Source organism: Sciurus carolinensis, chromosome 13 (assembly GCF_902686445.1).
Source record: "Sciurus carolinensis chromosome 13, mSciCar1.2, whole genome shotgun sequence".
Classification (NCBI taxonomy): Eukaryota; Metazoa; Chordata; class Mammalia; order Rodentia; family Sciuridae; genus Sciurus; species Sciurus carolinensis.
This window is the reverse complement of record NC_062225.1, coordinates 42,634,515-42,657,500: the sequence shown is the minus strand read 5'-3', so window position 1 is coordinate 42,657,500 and position 22,986 is coordinate 42,634,515. Positions and strand designations below refer to the sequence as shown.

Below are 22,986 nucleotides of genomic sequence, written 5' to 3'. Positions count from 1 at the left end.
AGTGTCCTACAATTAGGCTGCCCAAATATAAAATGAAAGGCCTTTTGTACTTTTGTAAGGCACTAACAGACAAGAGTTATAAAATTTACAAGGAAAATACAAAATTAAATTTAACAAGAGTAAAAACATTTAGATTGTACAATAGCTATGAGTCAATAAACATGATTTTCTTATAATCTCAAATCTTTATTTAACTATATATATTATGTTTCTTATTTTTATAACTTTAAACTTGAGTGGTTATCTTAATATGGAATAAGGTGAGTCAACTCAGATGAGGTAGCTCTTGACAAATCTTAGATAAGATGTTTCATTTTGAAGTTAATCTTTAATCTCTTAAATATTATTTTATAAAGATGTATCATTTTTTGAGTTCATCTAAATCAGTTAACATAATTTAACAACATTACATCTGAAATATGAATTAAACAAGTCAAGAGAACTTTTAATCCTTTTGTGCAAAAATGGCAAAATGTGTTTACATCCCATATTATCAACCTTCAAAAAAACCAGGCTTTCCTTATTGCCTTTTAGAAATATATTTAACTCTCAGTGTAGAGAGTAACACAATTTTTTTTAACTTGTGACAGATTATTTTATCTAATTACAGAATATTAAATCACATAAATAATTTATTAACTAAATTTATTGTTTTTATAATAGACCATTGTTACAGAGAACACCAGCTTTGTAAAATGTTCTCCCAAACCTTAAAAGACTATAGAAGGGGCTGGGATTGTGGCTCAGCGGTAGAGTGTTTGCCTGGCATGTGTGAGGCACTGGGTTCGATTCTCAGCGCCACATATAAATAAATGAAATAAAGGTCTATTAACACTAAAAATCAAATTTAAAAAAAAAAAGACTTTATAGAATACAAAGAAACCAGTTAACAGCACAATTAAACTGATTTTTTTATATTAACCAAGTTTAACTTTTGAAGAAAAATTTAGAATCTGGAATGTAGCTTAATACTTTAAAATAATCGTTATTGTTTAACCAGAGTTGGACAAACAATGTATTTTTAAGACTGTTTTTTATAATACACCACAGACATAAGAAATTATCTTGATAAGAGCAAGTTATTTTATAAGAAATCCTTATTACTTTAACATACAGAGCATTAAACTTTGGTTCACATCAGAACATGAATATTTTACCTGTCTAGAGAAGGGATCACCTTTACAAACTGTCTACAACTGACACAAATCTTTTTGTCACTTACACAAACCTTCCTGTCACGTACTCAGACCTTCTTACCACATACTCCGACCTTCTTTCTCTTTCCCTTCAAAAACCTTATATCTGTTTCCCTTCATAAACCTTATCTATTCCCTAGCTGTTGATCCCTTTTTAAATTCACATTCTGAAAAAATCCTTATGAAATTTCTGAATTTTTTTCCAATTAATTCACTTAATAAGATGAAATACTTTATGCTGTTCACAGCACTTTAATTGAAACACAGCTGAAACTCTTTGGACCCTTTGCATATAGAATTATACCTGTTAGGACTTTAACTCTTAGTAATTTTGCTTTATGAAGAACCAGAAACAAAGCAATCCTAAACTCCTTTTTAAAATTTATCCATTTAAGAAAACACATTTATGAAGATTAATCCCACTTATGTTAAATCTAATTTACTTGTGAACTGAAAGAATTAAAATATTAGACAAATGTAATTAACAGTATTAACCATCTCTTTCCTGTTGAAGAAAAATCCTAGAAGCAGTGGATATTACATTATATTATAGACATTTTATAGAAATCAATACTTTGTCTGACCACCTAGAAAAAACTTGTAAGTTAGAATTTTAAAGACATCTTTATTTTTATCTGATTACTTAATTTGACTTAAATAACTAGGATCCATCTCTTTATTTAAATTTTAATTGTTTACTCATTTGTCTGAATGCCAATTTTGATATCATATACATAATATATAGACCCAACAACACAATACACATGTGTGTACACATACACAAAACAGACAAGAAACAAAGATTTTGTTAACTTTTTGTAAGTGGAGCTCCACAGGTAGGAGGCAATGTTATTGATGTATATTAAAGCCTCTATTAGATTTAACCTATTTCAAATTAAAATAGAGCACATCAGACTTTAATATTATGACCAATGTAGGACAGGCCTATCTAGTTGAAAATGCCAGGTATAAAATCTAGCAACCATTATGAACACTGAAATCAAAGATTTCAGGTAGCCAGCTATTTGTCCTTGATGGTTATCAGACTTATTCCCAGCATTACCATGTCTATGTCCTCCTTAGGATTTATTAAGAATGATTTTTGAATGTATTTAAGAACTAACCCTGGAGAAATTGGCTTCTGAACAAAGACAGAGTGTTAAAACCTTATTAGTTATATAAAATAATATGGATCAGAAAAAATACATTAATTTATGTAGGATTTCAAAAAATAGTTTTCTAAAAAAAATTACATGGACACAATACTAACATCTTCATCAGGTCAGAGTGTACTAAACAATGTAGTCAGGTTCATCAGGTCAGATACTAAACAATGTAGTAGTCTGTGAAGTCCTCAGGAAAACAAATAAGAAATGTTAGCAAAAGAAAACTTGTACATTCAGAATCTTTCACTTTTCTCTTTCTGTGCTGTAGCATTAGAGAGGAATTGGTTCAGAAAGTCAGCTGAAAATAGATAAGACGACCAGCCATGCAGTTTGAATTTTAAAAGGGACACTTTTTTCCTTTTGTCTTAACTGGTTTTTCATAAGCCTTGTAAATGTTGTAGGCTCTATAATTTACATTTTTAAGTATAAACCTAGGAGAGATAGAAATCCAGCAGAAACTAAGAGGTAAGGAAAACTGTAATCATTTTGTCTTTTGTAAGACTATTCTATTAAAGCATGGTGTTATAGTTTATATTCTCTCTGGAGAGCCTCTTTTTTTCTTTTTTGTTCCTCAGACTGCAAGCATAACTTTAAGCAGGGTGCCAGTTGCCCATGTCTTTACATTTACCACTCCTTCTGTAGGAAACTAGGGGAAAGTTTTAGTAATAAGTTTATAAATTCTAACAGCTGTGCTTGCCTAACAGAAGTACCATTACTGCTCTTCCTAAGCATATCTCTAAGGACAGACACATAATGATCCCTTTCTTTGAATCCTGTATTTCCCACATTTTACACCTAACTCTGACTCACTTCCCCAACCTCCTTACCTTTGAGAATTTTTTTTTTTTTTTTTTTTTTTTTTTTTTTTTGGCTTATATGACATGCCTCCAGGAGTGTCCCCTCTTCTAATGGCTGAAGAAAGTTCCCGGATCCGTACAGGTCACCAACTGTTGAGACCAGCGTGAACAAACTCTCAGGTCTGGCAAGGGGGATTGGAAAATAAAGAATCACAGACACAGATCTTGAAGATTAAGCTGGGATTAGGTGGAGCTCTGCTGTCTGATGGAGATGCAGATATAAAGAGTTATGCCAGCATCTTTATATATATCTCATTATCAGGTTAAAGACTATGCACCATTATTCTTTGTATTCAGGAACGTTACAGAAACTAGACGTCCTATGTAGTTTTCTGTAGTTGCAATCCCCAGTTGCAAAGTGCAGTATTAGGAGCTTTGTGTAGCCGTCAAGAAAGTCCATTGTTAAAAGTTACTATAAGGCAGGCAGGAGCTGGAGAAGCAGAACTGGTGAAACATTGTGGTTGTCTAGCACAAGAATTCCTTCCTTCCAGGAACTGTGTGCCTCAGATCAAGGTCCGAGTTGATAGGACTCTGGCACAGAGCCTGCTCATGCAGGGCATTGCCACAGCAGCTAAGCATCCTGTGCCCTTGCACAGAAACATTCCCAGGCACCGGGCATGCCACAGCCATGAGGTCATCAGAGACCCCCAGTCTCAGTCACTGCTCTCCCATCCTCTGTCACCGCTCTCCACAGGATTAAAAATATATCAAAGAAAAAATATATAAAGGAGCAATGAAACAAAGAGTTTGTTATTGGAAAGCAAATAAGATTAATAAGCCCTTAGCCAAAAGAAAAAGACCAGAATTAATAAAATTAGAGATGAGAAAGGAGAAACCAATACGGATATCAGCAGATTTTTCAATCCAGACCCTAAAAGCTAGAAGGGCCTGGAACAACATTTTTCAAGCTCTGAAAGAAAATGGATGCCAACCAAGAATCTTATACCCAGCAAAACTTACCTTCAAATTTGACGATGAAATAAAATCTTTCCATGATAAACAAAAGCTAAAAGAATTTACAAAAAGAAAGCCAGCATTACAGAACATTCTCAGCAAAATATTTCATCAGCAAAGGGAGGAATTGTCCTAAAGGAACTGTCAAATAAAGGAGGAACCAAGATGTGTCAATAAATAAATAAATAAATAAATAAAAATTTAAATATGAACCAAATGACCGGGAATACAAATCATATCTCAATAATAACCCTGAATGTTAATGACCTGAATTCATCAATCAAAAGAGATAGACTGGCAGATTGGATTAAAAGGAAAGCTCCAACAATATGTTGCCTGCAAGAGACTCACCTCATAGAAAGAGATACCCATAGACTAAAGGTGAAAGAATGGGGAAAAACATACCATGCACATGGACTCAGCAAAAAAGCTGGAGTATCCATACTCATTTCAGATAATGTGGACTTCAAGCCAATGTTAGTCAGAAGGGATAAGGAAGGACATTTCATACTGCTTAAGGGAACCATAAATCAGCAAGATATAACAATCATAAACATCTATGCCCCAAACAGTGGCTCGTCCATGTATGTTAAACAAATCCTTCTCAATTTAAGAAACCAAATAGACCATAACACAATAATACTTGGTGATTTTAACACGCCTCTCTCACCACTGGACAGATCTTCCAAACAAAAATTGAACAAAGAAACCATAGATCTCAATAACACAATCAATAATTTAGACTTAACAGACATTTATAGAATATACCATCCAACCAAGAGCGAATACACTTTCTTCTCAGCAGCACATGGATCCTTCTCTAAAATAGACCATATATTATGCCACAAAGCTAATGTCAGCAAATACAAGAAGATAGAGACACTACCTTGTATTCTATCAGATCATAATGGATTGAAGTTACAAATTAATGAAAGAGTAAAAAACAGAAACTACTCCAACACCTGGAGATTAAACAATATGCTATTATATGATGAATGGATAACAGAAGATATTAGGAAGGAAATTAAAAAATTCTTAGAGGTAAACGAGAACAAAGAAACATCATATCAAAATCTCTGGGACACTATGAAAGCAGTACTTGGAGGAAGATTTATTTCATGGAGCGCATTTAATAAAAGAAGTAAAACTCAAAAAATAAACGACCTAACACTACAGCTCAAAGCCCTAGAAAAAGAACAGACCAACACCAAAAGTAGTAGAAGACAGGAAATAGTTAAACTCACAGCTGAAATCAACGAAATTGAAACGAAAGAAAGAATACAAAAAATTGACAAAATAAATAGTTGGTTCTTCGAAAAAATAAACAAAATTGATAAACCTTTAGCCACACTAACAAAGAGAAGACGAGAGAAAACCCAAATCACTAAAATTCGGAATGAACAAGGAAATATCACAACAGACACGACTGAAATACAAAACATAATTAGAAGCTATTTTGAAAATCTATACTCCAACAAAATAGAAAATTTCTAAGACATCAGCAGGTTTCTAGAGACATATGAATTGCCTAAACTGAACGAGGAGGACATAGACAATTTAAATAGACCAATTTCAAGTAATGAAATAGAAGAAGTCATCAAAAGCCTACCAACAAAGAAAAGTCCAGGACCAGATGGGTTCTCAGCCGAGTTCTACAAAACTTTTAAAGAAGAACTCATTCCAATACTTCTCAAAGTATTCCATAAAATAGAAGAGGAGGGAACCCTCCCAAACTCGTTCTATGGAACCAGTATCACCTGATACCTAAACCAGACAGAGACACATTGAGGAAAGAAAATTTCAGACCAATATCCTTAATGAACATCGACGCAAAAATTCTCAACAAAATTTTAGCAAATCGCATACAAAAATATATTAAAAAGATAGTGCACCATGATCAAGAGGGTTTCATCCCAGGGATGCAAGGTTGGTTCAACATCAGGAAATCAATAAATGTCATTCACCATATCAATAGACTTAAAGTCAAGAATCACATGATTATTTCGATAGATGCAGAAAAAGCATTTGATAAAATACAGTACCCCTTCATGCTCAAAACACTAGAAAAAATAGGGAACATTCCTTAACATTGTAAAGGCCATCTATGCTAAGCCCATGGCTAATATTATTCTAAATGGTGAAAAACTGAAAGCATTCCCTCTAAAAACTGGAACAAGGCAGGGATGCCCTCTTTCACCACTTCTATTCAATATCGTCCTTGAAACTCTAGCCAGAGCAATTAGACAGACCAAAGAAATTAAAGGGATACAAATAGGCAAAGAAGAACTCAAATTATCCCTATTTGCTGATGATATGATTGTATACTTAGAGGAACCAGGAAATTCCACCAGAAAACTTTTAGATCTCATAAGTATCAGTAAAGAATTCAGTAAAGTAGCGGGATATAAGATCAATGCACATAAATCTAAGGCATTTCTATACATGAGCGATGAATCTTCAGAAAGAGAAATTAGGAAAACTACCCCATTCACAATAGCTTCGAAAAAAATAAAATACTTGGGAATCAATCTCACAAAAGAGGTGAAAGACCTCTACAATGAGAACTACAGAACACTAAAGAAAGAAATTAAAGAAAACCTTAGAAGATGGAAAGATCTCCCATGTTCTTGGATAGGAAGAATTAATATTGTCAAAATGGCCATACTACCAAAAGTGCTATACAGATTCAATGCCATTCCAATTAAAATCCCAATGATGTACCTTACAGAAATAGAGCAAGAAATTATGAAATTCATCTGGAAGAATAAAAAACCCAGAATAGCTAAAGCAATCCTTGACAGAAAGAGTGAAGCAGGGGGTATCGCAATACCAGATCTTCAACTCTACTACAAAGCAATAGTAACAAAAACGGCATGGTATTGGTACCAAAATAGAAAGGTGGATCAATGGTACAGAATAGAGGACACGGACACAAACCCAAATAAATACAATTTTCTCATACTAGACAAAGGGACCAAAAATATGCAATGGAGAAAAGATAGCCTCTTCAACAAATGGTGCTGGGAGAATTGGAAATCCATATGCGACAGAATGAAACTAAACCCATATCTCTCACCATGCACGAAACTAAACTCAAAATGGATTAAGGATCTCAGAATCAGACCAGAGACCTTGCATCTTATAGAAGAAAAAGTAGGTCCAGAGCTTCAACATGTCGGCTTAGGACCAGACTTCCTCAACAGGACTCCCATAGCACAAGAAATAAAAGCAAGAATTAATAACTGGGATAGATTCAAACTAAAAAGCTTTCTCTCAGCAAAAGAAACTATAAGCAATGAGAAGAAAGAGCCTACAGAGTGGGAGAAAATCTTTGCCAATCATACTTCAGATAGAGCACTAATCTCCAGAATCTATAAAGAACTCAAAAAACTCTACACCAAGAATGCAAATAATCCAATCGACAAATGGGCTAAGGAAATGAATAGACACTTCACAGAAGAAGATCTACAAGCAATCAACAAACATATGGAAAAATGTTCAACATCTCTAGTAATAAGAGAAATGCAAATCAAAACCACCCTAAGATTCCATCTCACCCCAATTAGAATGGCGATTATCAAGAATACAAGCAACAACAGGTGTTGGTGAGGATGTGGGGAGAAAGGTACACTCATACATTGCTGGTGGGGCTGCAAATTAGTGCAGCCACTCTGGAAAGCAGTGTGGAGACTCCTTAGAAAACTTGGAATGGAACCACCATTTGACCCAGCTATCCCACTCCTTGGCCTATACCCAAAGGACTTAAAATCAGCATATTACAGAGATACAGCCACATCAATGTTCATAGCTGCTCAGTTCACAATAGCCAGATTGTGGAACCAACCTAGATGTCCTTCAATTGATGAATGGATAAAGAAAATGTGGTATATATATATACAATGGAATATTACTCTGCCATAAAGAATGATAAAATTATGGCATTTGCAGGCAAATGGATGAAACTGGAGAATATCATGCTAAGTGAGATAAGCCAATCTCAAAAAACCAAAGGAAGAATGATATCGCTAATAAGTGGATGAGGACACATAATGGGGGGTGGGAAGAGTTAGTGTTAGGGTTAGAGTTAGGTTTAGGGAGGGGGGCAAGAATGGAGGAAGGAAGGACTGTATAGAGGGGTGGGAGGGATGGGGGAAGGGAAAAAAATAACAGAATGAATCAAACATTACCCTATGTAAATTTATGATTACACAAATGGTATGCCTTTACGCCATGTACAAACAGAGAAACAACATGTATCCCATTTGGATATAAATAAATAAATAAAATTAAAAAAAAATTTTTTGGCAAACTAAGTCCAGCAATAGAGTGGCCCACTTTGTTTTACTTCAGGAAAGTAGCATGCCTTTTATATTTGCATATTAATGTAGTTTACCTTGTTAGGAGATTAGAAGGTAAACCTCACATAGTCATCTTGATAGATGCTTAGAAATCATTTAATAAAATTTAGTGTTCATTCATAGTAAAAACTCTTAGCAAACAGCAATAGAAAAGGAACTACTACTTTTCTTAAAAAGAAAACTACAACAGACATCATAAGTTATGGTAACATAGAAAACTCTCCCTTTGAGGTCAGGAATGAAGCAAGGATGTAAGTCAAAACTGTAAAATCGAAAGCCAGATACAGTGGTGCATGCCTAAACTCTCAGCTACTTGGGAGACTAAAGCAGGAAAATTGCAAGTTTGAGGCCAGGCTGAGTAACTTAGGAAGCCCCTGTCTCAAAAATAAAACAGGCTGGAGGTATAGATGTAGCTCAGTGGTAGAGACTTGCCTAACGTGCACCAAGTCCTGGCTTCAACCCTGGTACCAAAAAATATAGATAGATTAGATAGCTAGCTAGATAGATAGATAGATAGGCAGACACACTTGTATATATGCATATATAATCAAAAAGGAAGTTATAGGGGCTGGGAGTATGGCTCAGTGGTAGAGCACTTACCTAGTACCTATGAGGCACTGGGTTCGATTCTCAGCACCACATAAAAAAATGAATAAATAAAATAAAGGTATTGTGTCCATCTACAACTAAAAACATTTTTTAAAGGAAGTTATAAATCTATCATTACTGATATGTGATGTGACTTTAAAATTTTAAGATTCTAGAAAATATAAAGCAAGGATCCAAAACAAAGATATAAGGACCATATATTTGAAAATTCATTTTTCTATATAAAAGCAACTGATTTTAGAAAGATACCATTTATAATAGCATCAAAAAAACAAGGGACTGGGGTTGTGGGTCAGTGGTAGAGTGTTTGTGTAGCTCATGTGAAGCACTGGGTTGGATTCTCAGCACCACATAACAATAAATAAATAAAATAAAGATATTTTTTAAAAAGGAAAACCTCCTGGACTGGAGGGTTAAAAAAAAAAGAAGAAGAAAGGAAGAAAGAAAGAAAAAAGCAAATATATAAAAATAAATTAAAAAAACTTTTACATAGTAAACCATAAACTATTGAGACTTAGTAGTTATTTTTAAAACATTGAGAAACATCTTTAAAAGACTTCAATGATATCATTTTCATTGTATTTATGGTCAAAACATAAAAATGTTGAATTCATCTCAGATTAACTTACTGATTCAGTACAATCTCAAACAGAATCTCAATAGACTTTGGTGGGAGGGATGTAGAACTTGAAGGAACTTGAAACTCTGCTTGTAAAATTTATATGGAAGTGCAAAGACTCAAACAGCTAAAACACTTATGGAGATGAACGATGTGGGAGACATTATTTATTGGATATTAAAACCTATTATTAAACTATAATAGTTAAGATAGTGTCATTTTGGGGCATGGATGGGGCATGGATGTACTTGTAACTAATCTTGAGAAATGGGTAAGGGTCTTAAGTATCCATAGATCAAAGATAATAATGTCAGCATAAGTGAACAAGAAAACAATTTGGTCAGCCTCTTTAACTTTTCAGTTTGTTTTGGCAATGAGATTCTAAGCATCAGATATTAGAGACTACTCCTTATATTAGTCCCATCCTTACATTCCAAGACCATCAATGGATGCCCTATACCACAAACAGTACCAAATCCTATACATACCTATGATAAAGTTGAATATTTAAATTAAGAACAGTAAGAGATTAAGAATAACTAATAATTAAAAAGAGGAACTTTAACAATATATTGTAATGTGAATGTGATCTCTTTCTTTCTTTCTCAAAATATTGTACTGACCACCATTAACTGTTGATAACTGAAACTATAGACAGAAATGTCACAAATAAGGGGTAACTACTCCCTAAAACATCCTCAAGTAGAATCTGTCATAACACTACTTATTAGGCAGAGATGTACAGAAGATGTTTAATAGTTACTTCGAATTGAATTTATTGTGTGCTTACGTAACTGTTTTCAACCATTTTTGGTTTTAGATCTGCTGACTTGGGTCCTGCTTTATTGACAAGACCTGGACAACCAACACTTACCAGAGTGCCCCCACCTATTCTTCCAAGGCCATCACAGCAGACAGGAAGCAGCAGTGTGAACACTTTCAGACCTGCATACAGTTCATTTTCTTCTGGATATGGCACCTATGGAAATTCATTTTATGGAAGCTATAGTCCTTATAGTTATGGATATAATGGGTTGGGCTATAACCGCCTCCGTGTAGATGATCTTCCACCCAGTAGGTTTGTTCAGCAAGCTGAAGAAAGCAGCAGAGGTGCATTTCAGTCCATTGAAAGTATTGTACATGCCTTTGCCTCTGTCAGTATGATGATGGATGCTACCTTTTCAGCCGTCTATAACAGTTTTAGGGCTGTATTGGATGTAGCAAATCACTTCTCCCGATTAAAAATACACTTTACAAAGGTTTTTTTCAGCTTTTGCATTAGTTAGGACTATAAGATATCTTTATAGACGGTTACAGTGGATGATGGGTTTAAGAAGAGGCTCTGAGAATGAGGACCTGTGGGCAGAAAGTGAAGGAACTGTGGCTTGTCTTGGTGCAGAGGACCAAGCAGCTAACTCAGCAAAATCTTGGCCAATATTTTTGTTTTTTGCTGTTATCCTTGGAGGTCCTTATCTCATCTGGAAACTGTTATCTACCCACAATGATGAAGTTGCAGGTAAGAATAAGGGAACAGGTTCAGAAATCATATAACTTACATTTGTTATATTAACATTCTTTTTATTCATTTGTATTTACTTTTTGTTCCAGTTATTTTCAGTTAAGAACTTCAAAATTAGAAAAGGAGTATGTCACAAAGACAAATTTGTTGATTTGTTATTAGTTCAGTTTAACATTATATATTACCTAACTACTATTTACAAGGTACTGAACTTGGTACTGTGGAGGATACAAAGATACATAGGACATAATCCCTATTTTTCGAAAACCTTTGGAAGGGAGGTGATTAAGATACATGTACAGGTAATTGTAACGAGACAAAGCATAGTAAGGATTAGGACAGTTAAGGAGAGACAAAGTTTAAGCCTTTTTATTATATGCAGGATACTGCGTTAGGTATTTTCTTTATTGTAATCTCATTTAATAATTTCAAAAATCCAAAAAGGTAAGAATTATTCTCATTTTCTAAGTGGCAGAACTGAGGTTCAGAGAAATCACCTGTCGCAAGTCACATCTTTAATAAGGCAGAACCAAAAACAAAACCAGTCTGCTTGACTGTTAAGTCCATATTCTGTCAACTATTACAGTGCTAGAAAAGTGAAGCTAACATTTTTGGCCCTGGTATCCAGGAAGAAATGGCATTTAAGTTAGGTTTTTGAAAGATAACATTTCATCAGTTAGTAAGGAAAAGGGGGATGGGGGAAAGAGCAGCTGATGTAACTCAGTGGTATAGAGCACATGCCTAGCTTGCATGAGGCCCTGGGTTTGATACCATTACCACAAAAAAGAAAGGGCTGGGGAGGTAAAAGACTATCAAGCAGATAGGTACATAGGCAGAAAATAAGAGATTTGTTTAGCAGCTGTCCTATTAAGGATGGTAAGAAATAAGGTTGAAAAATTATGTTGAAGTCTAATAGTGACTCTTATTTATTATTTATTGGGTGGTTTATTGGTAGTTTTTTTGTTTGTTTTTTGTTTTGTTTTTTTGTTGGTTCAAGGGTAGCCTAGGCAACTTATAGCCAGGCCCTGTCTCAAAATCAGAAATAAAAGAAGGATTGGGGATGTGGTTCAGTGGAAGAGTACTCGCCTGGTATTTTCAAAGCTCTGGATTCAATCCCCAGTGCCACCAAAAAATAAATTTTAAAAAATCCTGCCCTTGTGTCAATCTAATGATAGGAGACAGTAAACAAGTAAGTAAAATTTATAGTAAACCTGAACATAATAAGTGCTACAGGAAAATAAATAAATAAATAAAGCAGGCAAGAATGTTGGGGAGTGCCAGGAGGAAGAAGAGGGGTTACATTGCTGCATATAGTCAGGAAAGGGATACTTGAAGGAGGGGAGGAAATAAGTCCTACAGCTATTTAAGAGAAAAGTGTTTGAGGCATAATGAACAGCAAAATAGAAAAAGGTATTTAAGTGATAGTGTGCCTGGCACATTATATGAACAGAACGGAGGTCAGCATAGTGGCAACAAAATAAGAGTAGCAAGAGGTGAAGGGAGAAGAATACAATGATTGGACTTATATTGAGTTTGATGTGCCAGTGGGACATTTATGTGGAACTTGAGAAAGTTTCAGAGAGCAGTTTAAAAGGCAGGAAAGAGGAAAGAGGTCAAAAACAAGATATATGAGTTTTCTACACAGAAGTGAGGACAAATAGTAAGTGGGTGATATTACTATGGTAAAGAAATAGGAAAGAACAGAGGATGTTTTAGTGAGATTTTTTTGCTGTTGTGACCAAGACACCTGACAATAACAATTTTAGAGGAGGAAAGTTTATTTGGTGCTCATGTTCACATCTCTGGGCCAGAGATGAGGGAGAACATCATGGCAGAAGAGTGTGGTGAGGAAAGCAGCTCAGGATATGGCACAGGGAAGCAGAGAGAGAGAGAGAGATGTCCTCACCAGGAAAAAATATAAACCCCAGAGGCCTGCCCCCAGTGACCTGCTTCCTCTAGTCACACCCTGCCTGCCTGCAGTTACCACCCAGTTAATCCTTACAGTGGATTAATCATAACCCAATCATTTCATCTCTTAACCCTTTTGCATTGTCTCACATTTGAGTTTTGTGGAACACCTCACACCTAAACTATAACTGAGGGTAAGATGGAAATCACCAAGAAGTAGAACCATGTTATTGCTGTGATACTCTCATTGCTTCACACTTCTGGTCTGTACATTACAAATCTTCCTAATTGGTTATAACATATATTGTTATACCACACAATTTTTTTTTACAAGTGCCTACTTGGCACACAAGAAAAGTCGGTTTTGAATGTCATACTTAGTATAGTATGGATTATTTTGTTATTGACCTGGATGATAAAGCACTGTTTATTATGCAGTGACACTATATCTTTTTTAAATAAATTAATATAATATACATTATTACCAGTCTGAACACTATTCACAGAAAATCAACACTAAGAAACAGTAGCAACTTTAAAAATAGAAATCTCATCATAGATTTCCTTACCCTACCCACCCCCAAAAAAAGGAAAAGGAAAATGAGGCTGCAACTAAAATAACTTTCATTTTTAGCAAGTCAGGGAAAACTGTTTACTGATGGTGATTGCTACAGCCAAAGAAATATCCAGAAAAAGTTAATTTAAGACTTACTAGCTTTTCAGTGAGAACAATTTCTTGAAGAATTAACAGCATTTGGTGCATAGCCAATTTAAAGCAAATGAAGAACTTAGGATATAGCTCAGTAGTAAAGTATGTGCTTAGCATGTACAAGGTCCTGGGTCTAATCCCCAGCACTTAGAAAATAAGAAAATGCAAATTAATTGAATGTTTTTCCTTAACTTATAATGACCCAATAGATGCTGATAGTGCTCATTTTTTTGTTGTTATTTTATTTTTCTTGTTTTTTTTTTTTTTTTTTGAGGAATATTGATAAATTTGAAGTGACTTAACCTCAGTGAATATTCTATGTGGTACAACTATGGGCAAAAACACTAATTCAACTGAGGCAGAATCTACTAAGATGTATTGCAACTAATAGTGATAAAAATATAGATGGAGCAGAAGGCAGATTAGTTGCAGAAAATATTTGAATTTATGAGGTATTATTGAACCAATAATGTTAAAAGTTAACATAGTGTTCACTATAAAATTTACTTGGGAATGGAAGACTTTTTTCTTGGTAAATGAATTTATGCAGTTTATAAACCATAGACAGTGAAAGATCTGCATTTTCCTTTTGCATGCTTTACTAACTTAAATTCTTAATTTGGCTTATAGACAACATCCACTGGGCAAGTGGCGAGGATGACCATGTAGTTGCTAGAGCAGAATATGATTTTGTTGCTGTATCTGAAGAAGAAATTTCTTTCCGTGCTGGTGATATGCTAAACTTAGCTCTCAAAGGTAACAAATCATGAATGAATTGGAATCACATCTGAATTTTTCCTACTTATAAATGTAGTATTAGAAACTGCTAACTGTTAACTGTTGGTTAACTTTGAGGTCATTACTGGAATTTCTCTTTTGTATCATTTTTTCACCTTCCAAATCTGAGGAAGTCAGGGAGAAATACCCCAACAGAGTTGTCGAATAATATTTCATTGACATAAAGAAAGACTGTTTATATAGTTTCTTGTAAACTCAAGACACTTCAATTCCAAATTCTTTTAATCCCCACACAACAACATGAATTAAGGACTAAATGTAGCAAATCCAGTAAACTGAAGGAATTATTTAATATCATAAGTTCAAGGCCAACTTATCAAGACCCTGTCTCAAAATAAAACTTTTTAAAAAGAGCAGGGTTCAGTGGTAGAGTGCTTGCATAGAATGTATGAGACCCTGGGATCAATACCAAGTTCCACAAAGAAAGAAAAAAGGAAACTCCATCAAAGTATCCTAAGAATTATCATTTGAAGTATTAAAGAACCTCAGCAAGAAATTCATACACATCTCAGGTTTATTTTTGGATCAGGTCACTAATAGTTTTTTTTTAAGTAGATTTTTTTTTTAATAATAGCTTTATTTTATTTAGTTTTGTATGTGGTGCTGAGGATTAAACCCAGTGCTTCATGCGTGCCAGGCAAGCACTCCACCACTGAGCCACAATCTCAGCCCTACTAATAACTTTTAATGACTCCAGACAAAATGATATTTTCCTTCACCTTTCTCCAGGAAGGATGACCAGGGTATTTGTGAATTTATTTCTTAAAAAAGGGGAGGCGGGGCTTCAAGATTATTGCAGAAAGTCACCTTTTGTTATCCTAACCCTATTTTACACATGAGGAAACTTAAGACTCAGAATGAGTAAACTGTCCAGTATTATAAAGCTAAGAGATGGTAGAGCTGGACTATGAGTCTGAGTTTGTCTGACTTCAGACCCTATGCTTTTAACACTCCGGCTAACTTTTCCATGGGAGTATATATTAAGGGAAACTTTGTTGCCTCTTACTGGTTTTAGTCACTTTTTACATAAGGAAAAAAAAATAACTTCAGTGTTCAAATTTTTTCCCTTTTTTTTTGCGGTACTGGGGATCAAACCCAGGGCCTCGTGCTTACAAAGCAAGCACTCTACCAACTGAGCTATCTCCCCAGCCCCCCATCTTTAAAATTAATTTTCACTATCTTCAGGATTAGTTATCACAATCACATGGAATACATTTACATTTTGGCCAAAAGTTATGTAAAGAAAGTTGACTACATAAAATTGTATGTATCTTTAAAAGCCAGTGTGGTGGCATGTCCCTCTAGCCCCATCTACTTAGGAGGCTGAGGCAGGAGGGTCACTTGAGACCAGAAGTTTAGGGCCAGCCTGGCCAATATAGTGAGACCCCATCTCTTCAAAAAAAAAAAAAAAAGAAAGAAAGAAAGAAAGAAAGGAATAAAAGAAAGAAAAAGCAGACATTTATTTTCAAATCTTACCCCTAACTTACCCAATTGAGTAAAAGAATTAGATATTCCTTAGATTCCAATTTAAATTAACACATTGATGTTTTTAGATTTTGGGAGAACTGAATCTGCTTATCCTACGAGTAGACCAACTGAGGTTAACGTTTACTGTTTTGTTCTTCAAGGTAAAAAGAAATAGTAGAAAATAAAAAATACAGATTATAAGAATGGACTTGTAGTGAGGCACAGTGATATGTGCCTTTAGACCCAGTTACTCCGAAGGCTAAGAAGAGGATTGCTTGAGCCTAAAAGTTTGAGGCCAACCTGGGCAACATAGTGAGACCCTTGGGAAAGAAAAAAAGAAAAGAATCCTGAACTGTTAAGCCTACTCAGCATTTGATTTTGAATATACATGCATGAACTATTTGTTTAGATGTTATTTGTGAAATTGCAATACAGATTTCACTTAATATATTATTTACCATTAATATTGGTGGACATCCAAAGTATAATTACAAAACTGTCTTTTTTCCATCAGAACAACAACCCAAAGTGCGAGGTTGGCTTCTGGCTAGTCTTGATGGTCAAACAACAGGACTTATACCTGCAAATTATGTCAAAATTCTTGGTAAAAGAAGAGGTAGAAAAACGGTGGAATCAAGTAAAATTTCTAAGCAGCAACAATCTTTTACCAACCCAACATTAATTAAAGGAGCCACGGCTGCCGATTCTTTGGATGAACAGGAAGCTGCCTTTGAATCTGTTTTTGTTGAAACTAGTAAGGTTCCAAGTGCACCTGATTCCACAGGGAAAAGTGGAGATAAACAAGATCTTTGATATCCTTCATGTTTGCGTGCAGTTGAACAATACTTTGGAATTCTTTTTAAGATTATTTCTTACAAAGAAATTAATTCTAAAATTGAAAGAAAATATTTGTTATTGTCTATTCCAGGTGTTTTGCTGCTAGAAATTATTAAAGTTCTAAATGGGAATTATTAAAGTTCTATGTATTTTACACTAGTTGGTCTAGTGACCTGGTTACACTTTACAATTTATTGGACCATGAGGTTGTTTATTTCACTGGGCTGTTAAGATTATGGAGAGCTGTCATTTTCATCATATTTAAATCCCTAGATTAATTGGAAAAGTAAGATTGATGAACTATAGAATGTATGGTTTGCAACATAAGGGATCATTAATACTTCTAAGAGTTCTAGATTGACTTGAAATCTTCAGAAATTGAGTGATAACAAATATAACAGGCTAATGGTTTATAGTCTTAAATAAACTGAATAATAAAAATTTTCTGATCTGTAATTTTATCCAGTGTTAGGTTTATTTTATGTAGTAGTACATTTTTACCCACAAACAATTCACACTATTATCTTTTCTTATATTTTTAAAAATTCAACTTGAAAAGGTCACTAGAAACTTTATCAAGGAAGTGGTTCTAGAATGGTAGAGTATAATTCTTTATCCCTTTGCAATATGACTGGTTTCATTCTGAATGAATCAGAATATATGAAAGATTTACATTTTCTTCCAACAAAGACTCAAATCTTTTGAGTTTGTACTTAATGATATAATCAGTTCTAATAGTAGTGATTTTTAATCTTTTCCTATAGTCTCTGCTTTGGGGCTGAGGATATAGCTCAGTTTGTAGAGTGCTTGCCTCGCATGCATAAGGCCCTGGGTTCAATTCCTAGCACCACAAAAAATAAATAAATAAATTTTAAAAATCATATAGTCTCTGCTTCTACCTAGTATAGAAATTCCATATTCTGGATAGTCATTAAACACTAAAATGGAAAATGTGTCATATTGACTATGCATTTCTTTTAGATTTAGTTTTTACTCCTAAAACTATAAATAAAATATCCATTTGCCATTTAGAATATAATACTATTTGTTTTATGCTTAATAATGATTTTAAATAAGTTTTAGTACACTGAATATTTCCCCACAAAATTGGAAAATTCATACACTTGCTGTGATCATACTACAGATTAATACTATCAGGAATACAGGTATATAAGAATACATTTACAAATATTGTCAAAAACAATTTTTATAAAGATTGTGATTTAGTATTTTATCTTTCTTCTTATAGATTTATGTTTTTCAAATAAGTACTCTAGAATAGTTCAGATTAAACTGTATCTAACTACATACCCAGCATAGAACTTTGCTAACAGCTTCTCAATAAGCCCCTTTTTGAAATTATAGTATGGTAACCAACATATTTAAAATAAAAATCTTCACCCTATGCAGAAAAAATAAGAACATGTAGTAAAATTTATTATCTTATACCTATTTTCTAACAGCCACATATTAGCCCCCAAGTTGAGAAGGTAAAGTTTCTTATATTATTGTTTTTCATTTGTGTTTTATAATTAAAGGTTCTCCTTTGAATTGTTAGAGACTAATTTATAGAAATTCTGTTATTGAAGCATATTTTTAATAAAACAAATTATTAACATTTGGTCCTGAGACATCTAAACTGAATGCTAGAAATAAATAAGTGGAAATGTTTTGTCATTTAGGTTACAAAAGGTGAGCCATTAAGGTAGAATTTGTGATTGCTATTAAAGATATATAGGGAGAGGAATATAGTACAAAATGAAAGAAAACAATTTCACCTTTCTTAACTGTTTATTTGGTTAAGTATGTTAAATTATATCAGGTGGTATCTAACTGGTAACTTTGTGTTTAACAGTTCTCCTTCTATTAAAACTTCAGAAAAGCAATTTAGAACTAAAATAAGCAGAGAAATTTTGTAGCCTTTTTTAGATGAGATTAAATGTAGTGGCCAAGACTCCCAATATTATTATTTTTAGAAACATTTAAAGAGTACTACTTTATAGAAAATACTAATTGAAACCAACATTTTCAGTTAAATAAAATAATACATGAGTCACAGAAAAGAAACAATTTTCTAATTTATCTGATGACATTTAATCCATTCAAGAAAGAAAAAAGTAGCAAGGACTATAAATTTTCATGTCATCTTATTTAGGTATTGATTTAGTCTGTCAGTGTGTCATAATTAAACATTAACTTGAATACAGCTATCCTTATTTGGTGCTTTCTTTAATGGAAAAAAGAACAAATTGCAGTTAAATTTTTATTTTTTATAGAACGTGAACTTACTAGAGAAATAAAAATATGTTTATTGACTTTTTAAAAGACAATTTCTTAACTCTGAAGTTTGGGAATTAATATAGTCTCCATTTTTCTTCATATCATTGTGTATATTACCTACTGCACACCAATGTAACTATTCTATTTCTTTGTGATTTAAAGAAAAATGCTTGATTTGCATTTATATAAAAGTTACCTACAGGTGACTTAAATAAGACCTTGAATTTAGGTTTTGGGAAACCTAAATTCTAGTTTGGGCAGCACTACTTTCTATAAGATTTAGTTCCAAAGTTTCATTATTTATTTTTCAGTTTCCTCATTGATAATGTTGAGGATAGGTGCTACACCTGCCTCACATGAGGGTTTTGTTTTCTCGGTTTGGGGGGTTTTTTGGTACCAGGGATTGAATGAACCCAGGAGGGTTTCACCACTGAACCGCATCCCCAGCCCTCTTTTATTTTGAGATGGGGTCTCGCAGTTTTTGAGGCTGGCTTTGAACTTAGGATCCTCCTGCCTCAGTCTTTCGAGTCACTGAGATTACAGGCATTCGCCACCATTCCTGGCTATATAAGAGTATTAAAAAAAAAAAAAGTACTCATAGCTCAATCAAAAGTGAGATGTAACGGTAATTACATTTTATAAGTTTTATAAGTTTTAAACTTTTTTAATCCTATGAAAGTGTCACAGAGTATTCCAGATGCATATATATTTAACTAAAATTACATTTAATTAAAAACTAAGATACTAACTTTACTCAAAATGTAATTTTAAATTAATTTACTGAATACCAGAATAGCCTCGGAAAAACACAGTGAAATATTTAACACAAGAAATTTTGTTTTCTCAGTATTGCCTTGAAATGTCCTTTCATATTATATAATTTTTTACTTTATCTTATCAGAGAAGATTAACTGTTTAAAGGTTAGGGAATCCTGTGGAGTATGGACTATGTTATGCCCTATATATAGTTTTTCATGTTTCAAAAAATAATGTTTAATCTAACTTAAGTCTTAAAAGAGTTTCTGCTTGGGTGAAATAAGTGTTTTTTAAGGACCTCAGGTGCTCAGAATTGAGTCATCTTTGATCGTACTCTTCATTAGCCTTTCTGGACTAGACTTATTTTAATTTAACTTTAATAGATTTTATCCTCTGCCTACAATTCCATGTTTCTCGTTCTATACTATATTTAGCATTTGTTCCTCCAAAACGTCTTCCATATTTTGAATGTATTTTCTTGAAAAGCTACATAATAATGCTTATGTTTTTAAACTTTATGTAAACGATACTATGGTATAAATTTTATTCTGTAACTGTCATAAAATAGATTTTCAAAACCTATTCATATTATATTTAACATGCTTCTGACTAGTACACATTATAGTATTGTATTCACATGCCATAGCTCATCTTTTCCTCTAGTCATAAGTACTTAAGTTGTTCCTATCTGTTCACACATCTGCAAACTCACACGTACGTTCCTATTAACCTGCCCAGCAGTTTCTTTGGTATATATATGTCTTAGAGTAGAATGGCTACATTTTTGAGAATATGCATATTTAATTTCACTAAGTAAGTACTTCTGAATTGTTCTCAGGAATGGTTGCACCAGTTTTCCTTCTATCGACAAGACATGAGGGTTTATTTTTCTCTATATCTTCCGCAGCACCTGATACTTTCTGATTTTTGCTAATCTGATGTATGCAAATTGTACTTTTTCTTAATATGTGCTATCTGATTATGCAGGGTAAGTTATGCTTTTTAGTCATTCTGAGTTTCCATTCTGTGGATTGCCTATACTTAGAATTTGTCCACTTCTATTAGGTTTTTCTCTTTCTTGCTGACTTTATATAAGAAATTATGTATATCCCAGATCTCATTACCTAGTCAGGTTGAGATGATGGAAATAATTTATTCTTTTCTTTGTTAGTTCTCATCTTCAGTATCCACCCCCCAATTTTTTGTGTTTTTTAGATCTTGTTTTTCTGTCAGTTTTATAGTTTTACCATGAACATTTATTTAAGTCTTTGGAATTATTTTTCCTTATAGTGTGAGATGCAAATTCAATTTTTTCTACATCTACTCATTAAGGAGAAAGAAGTTAACCCTTTCCCTCTCTCTGGAAAAATTATCTTGAGTTTATATTTTCATACCACTGTTTCCTTGGAAATCTATTGAGTTAAAATAAATATGGAATATTAGCAGTTTACCAGCAAGATTTTAACTAGAAAAAGAAAAGGCAAAGGTTTTAAGACTTCTGAGTCAAGTATAACTCTGCTAACTGAGCTTGTTCCTTGTTGCAAAGACTTGGAACATACCTGCAGTGATTTTTACAAGACAGTATTTCCGGTAGCACATGAGGCTTAGCTAAGGAGGATACTCTTCTCTGCATGCTGTCGTTTAGTGTGCTGTATCCTGCCAGCCTAAGTATCCTGGTGCCAAGTTATATTGTTTTGTGAGTGTCTTTTGAGTATGCTGAGTAGAACTGCAGTCAATTTTCCCACAAGCTATTCTATTGATATATGTCAGTTCCTTTCCCAGGCCAACATTGTCTCATAACATATCAAAAGAATATGTTAACTTTGTAACAATAGAATGTTAACTTTGTAAGATTTCTTCCTATCAAATGGGTGAATGATTTTTCTTCATCTTACTCTGTTAAAAATAGCAATTTGTATTCTTCAATATAAATTTTAATATCAGTTTATTAAGTTACCTAAGCTGCTGAGGTTTTTACTGGAATTGGGTTTTATTCATACATTAATATAGAAAGAATTGGCATATTTACAAGATAAAATCATCCCATTGATGAATGTAATCTTTCCATTTATTCAAAATATCTTATTTTGTTTGGCCAATAATCGTTATTACCATCAAAGTGATATCCTGTTATTTCTGGTGCAAAGAAATAGATTGTATATAGTATACTGATCTTATATTTACATTTTGATGAATACTGAATATTTTGATGAATATTGATCCTCTTGAGTTGTCTTTCTAAATACAAATAATGATAGTTTTTCTCATCCTCTTGGGTTCTCATTCTTTTCATTCCCTTTTATTGATATGGCTAAATTGTCAGTCTATATTTCACAGTAGCTGTGGTAGCAGGCGTTTTTGTCATATTTCTGCTTAAGAGTCTAAAGTTGCTCTATTAAACGCAATACTTGCCATGAGTTTTATGCTAGTTAGAAACTTTATCAGAAACTTCCTTTGATTGCTACTTTAAATTGTTTGTCTAGATTTTTTTCACCTTTAATAATAGTAATTAATGATGAATGAAATTCATGTTCTGATATTGAATCATTCTTGCATTCTTACTTGATACAATTTTTCCAGTGAAATGATTTATCAAATATGTACACATAGAGTAGCATGCAGAAACCTGGATGTATTCAGAAAAGGCAGTATAGCCACTATTTGATGAGGTATCCTTAGAGAAAATAACCTGAATAGAGGAACTGGGTCATAGTCTGGCTTCATTTTCTAAGGAAATTTATTAATGCCTTTTCTGAGTAAGTCTTTGGGCAAGGTCCTCAGTAAACCTTGGACATAAGGTTATCCATGGTTAGTGTATTTTGCAAGATGCACTGGCTGCTGGAACTGGATATCTGCCTGTAACATAGTTAGGGAGAGCAGGCCACTTAGGTTTTTCCACTTTTAAGCTCTCTGCAGCTGTCTTCCAGCTATGAGAAGTAAATCAAAGCCGAAC

At 33.6% G+C, this 22,986-nt stretch overlaps 1 protein-coding gene across 1 annotated transcript in view; it reads left to right on the top strand.

The window, feature by feature from the left end:
• Pex13 (peroxisomal biogenesis factor 13) overlaps window positions 1-17,128 on the top strand; it is a 33,214-nt gene extending 16,086 nt beyond the window's left edge. Inside the window, 4 exon segments of the mRNA XM_047522283.1 lie at window positions 10,580-11,021; window positions 11,023-11,275; window positions 14,526-14,651; window positions 16,675-17,128. Of these exon segments, the coding sequence (XP_047378239.1) occupies window positions 10,580-11,021; window positions 11,023-11,275; window positions 14,526-14,651; window positions 16,675-16,973 (1,120 nt within the window). The 3' untranslated portion in view covers window positions 16,974-17,128.
• Window positions 17,129-22,986: the final 5,858 nt, after the last annotated feature.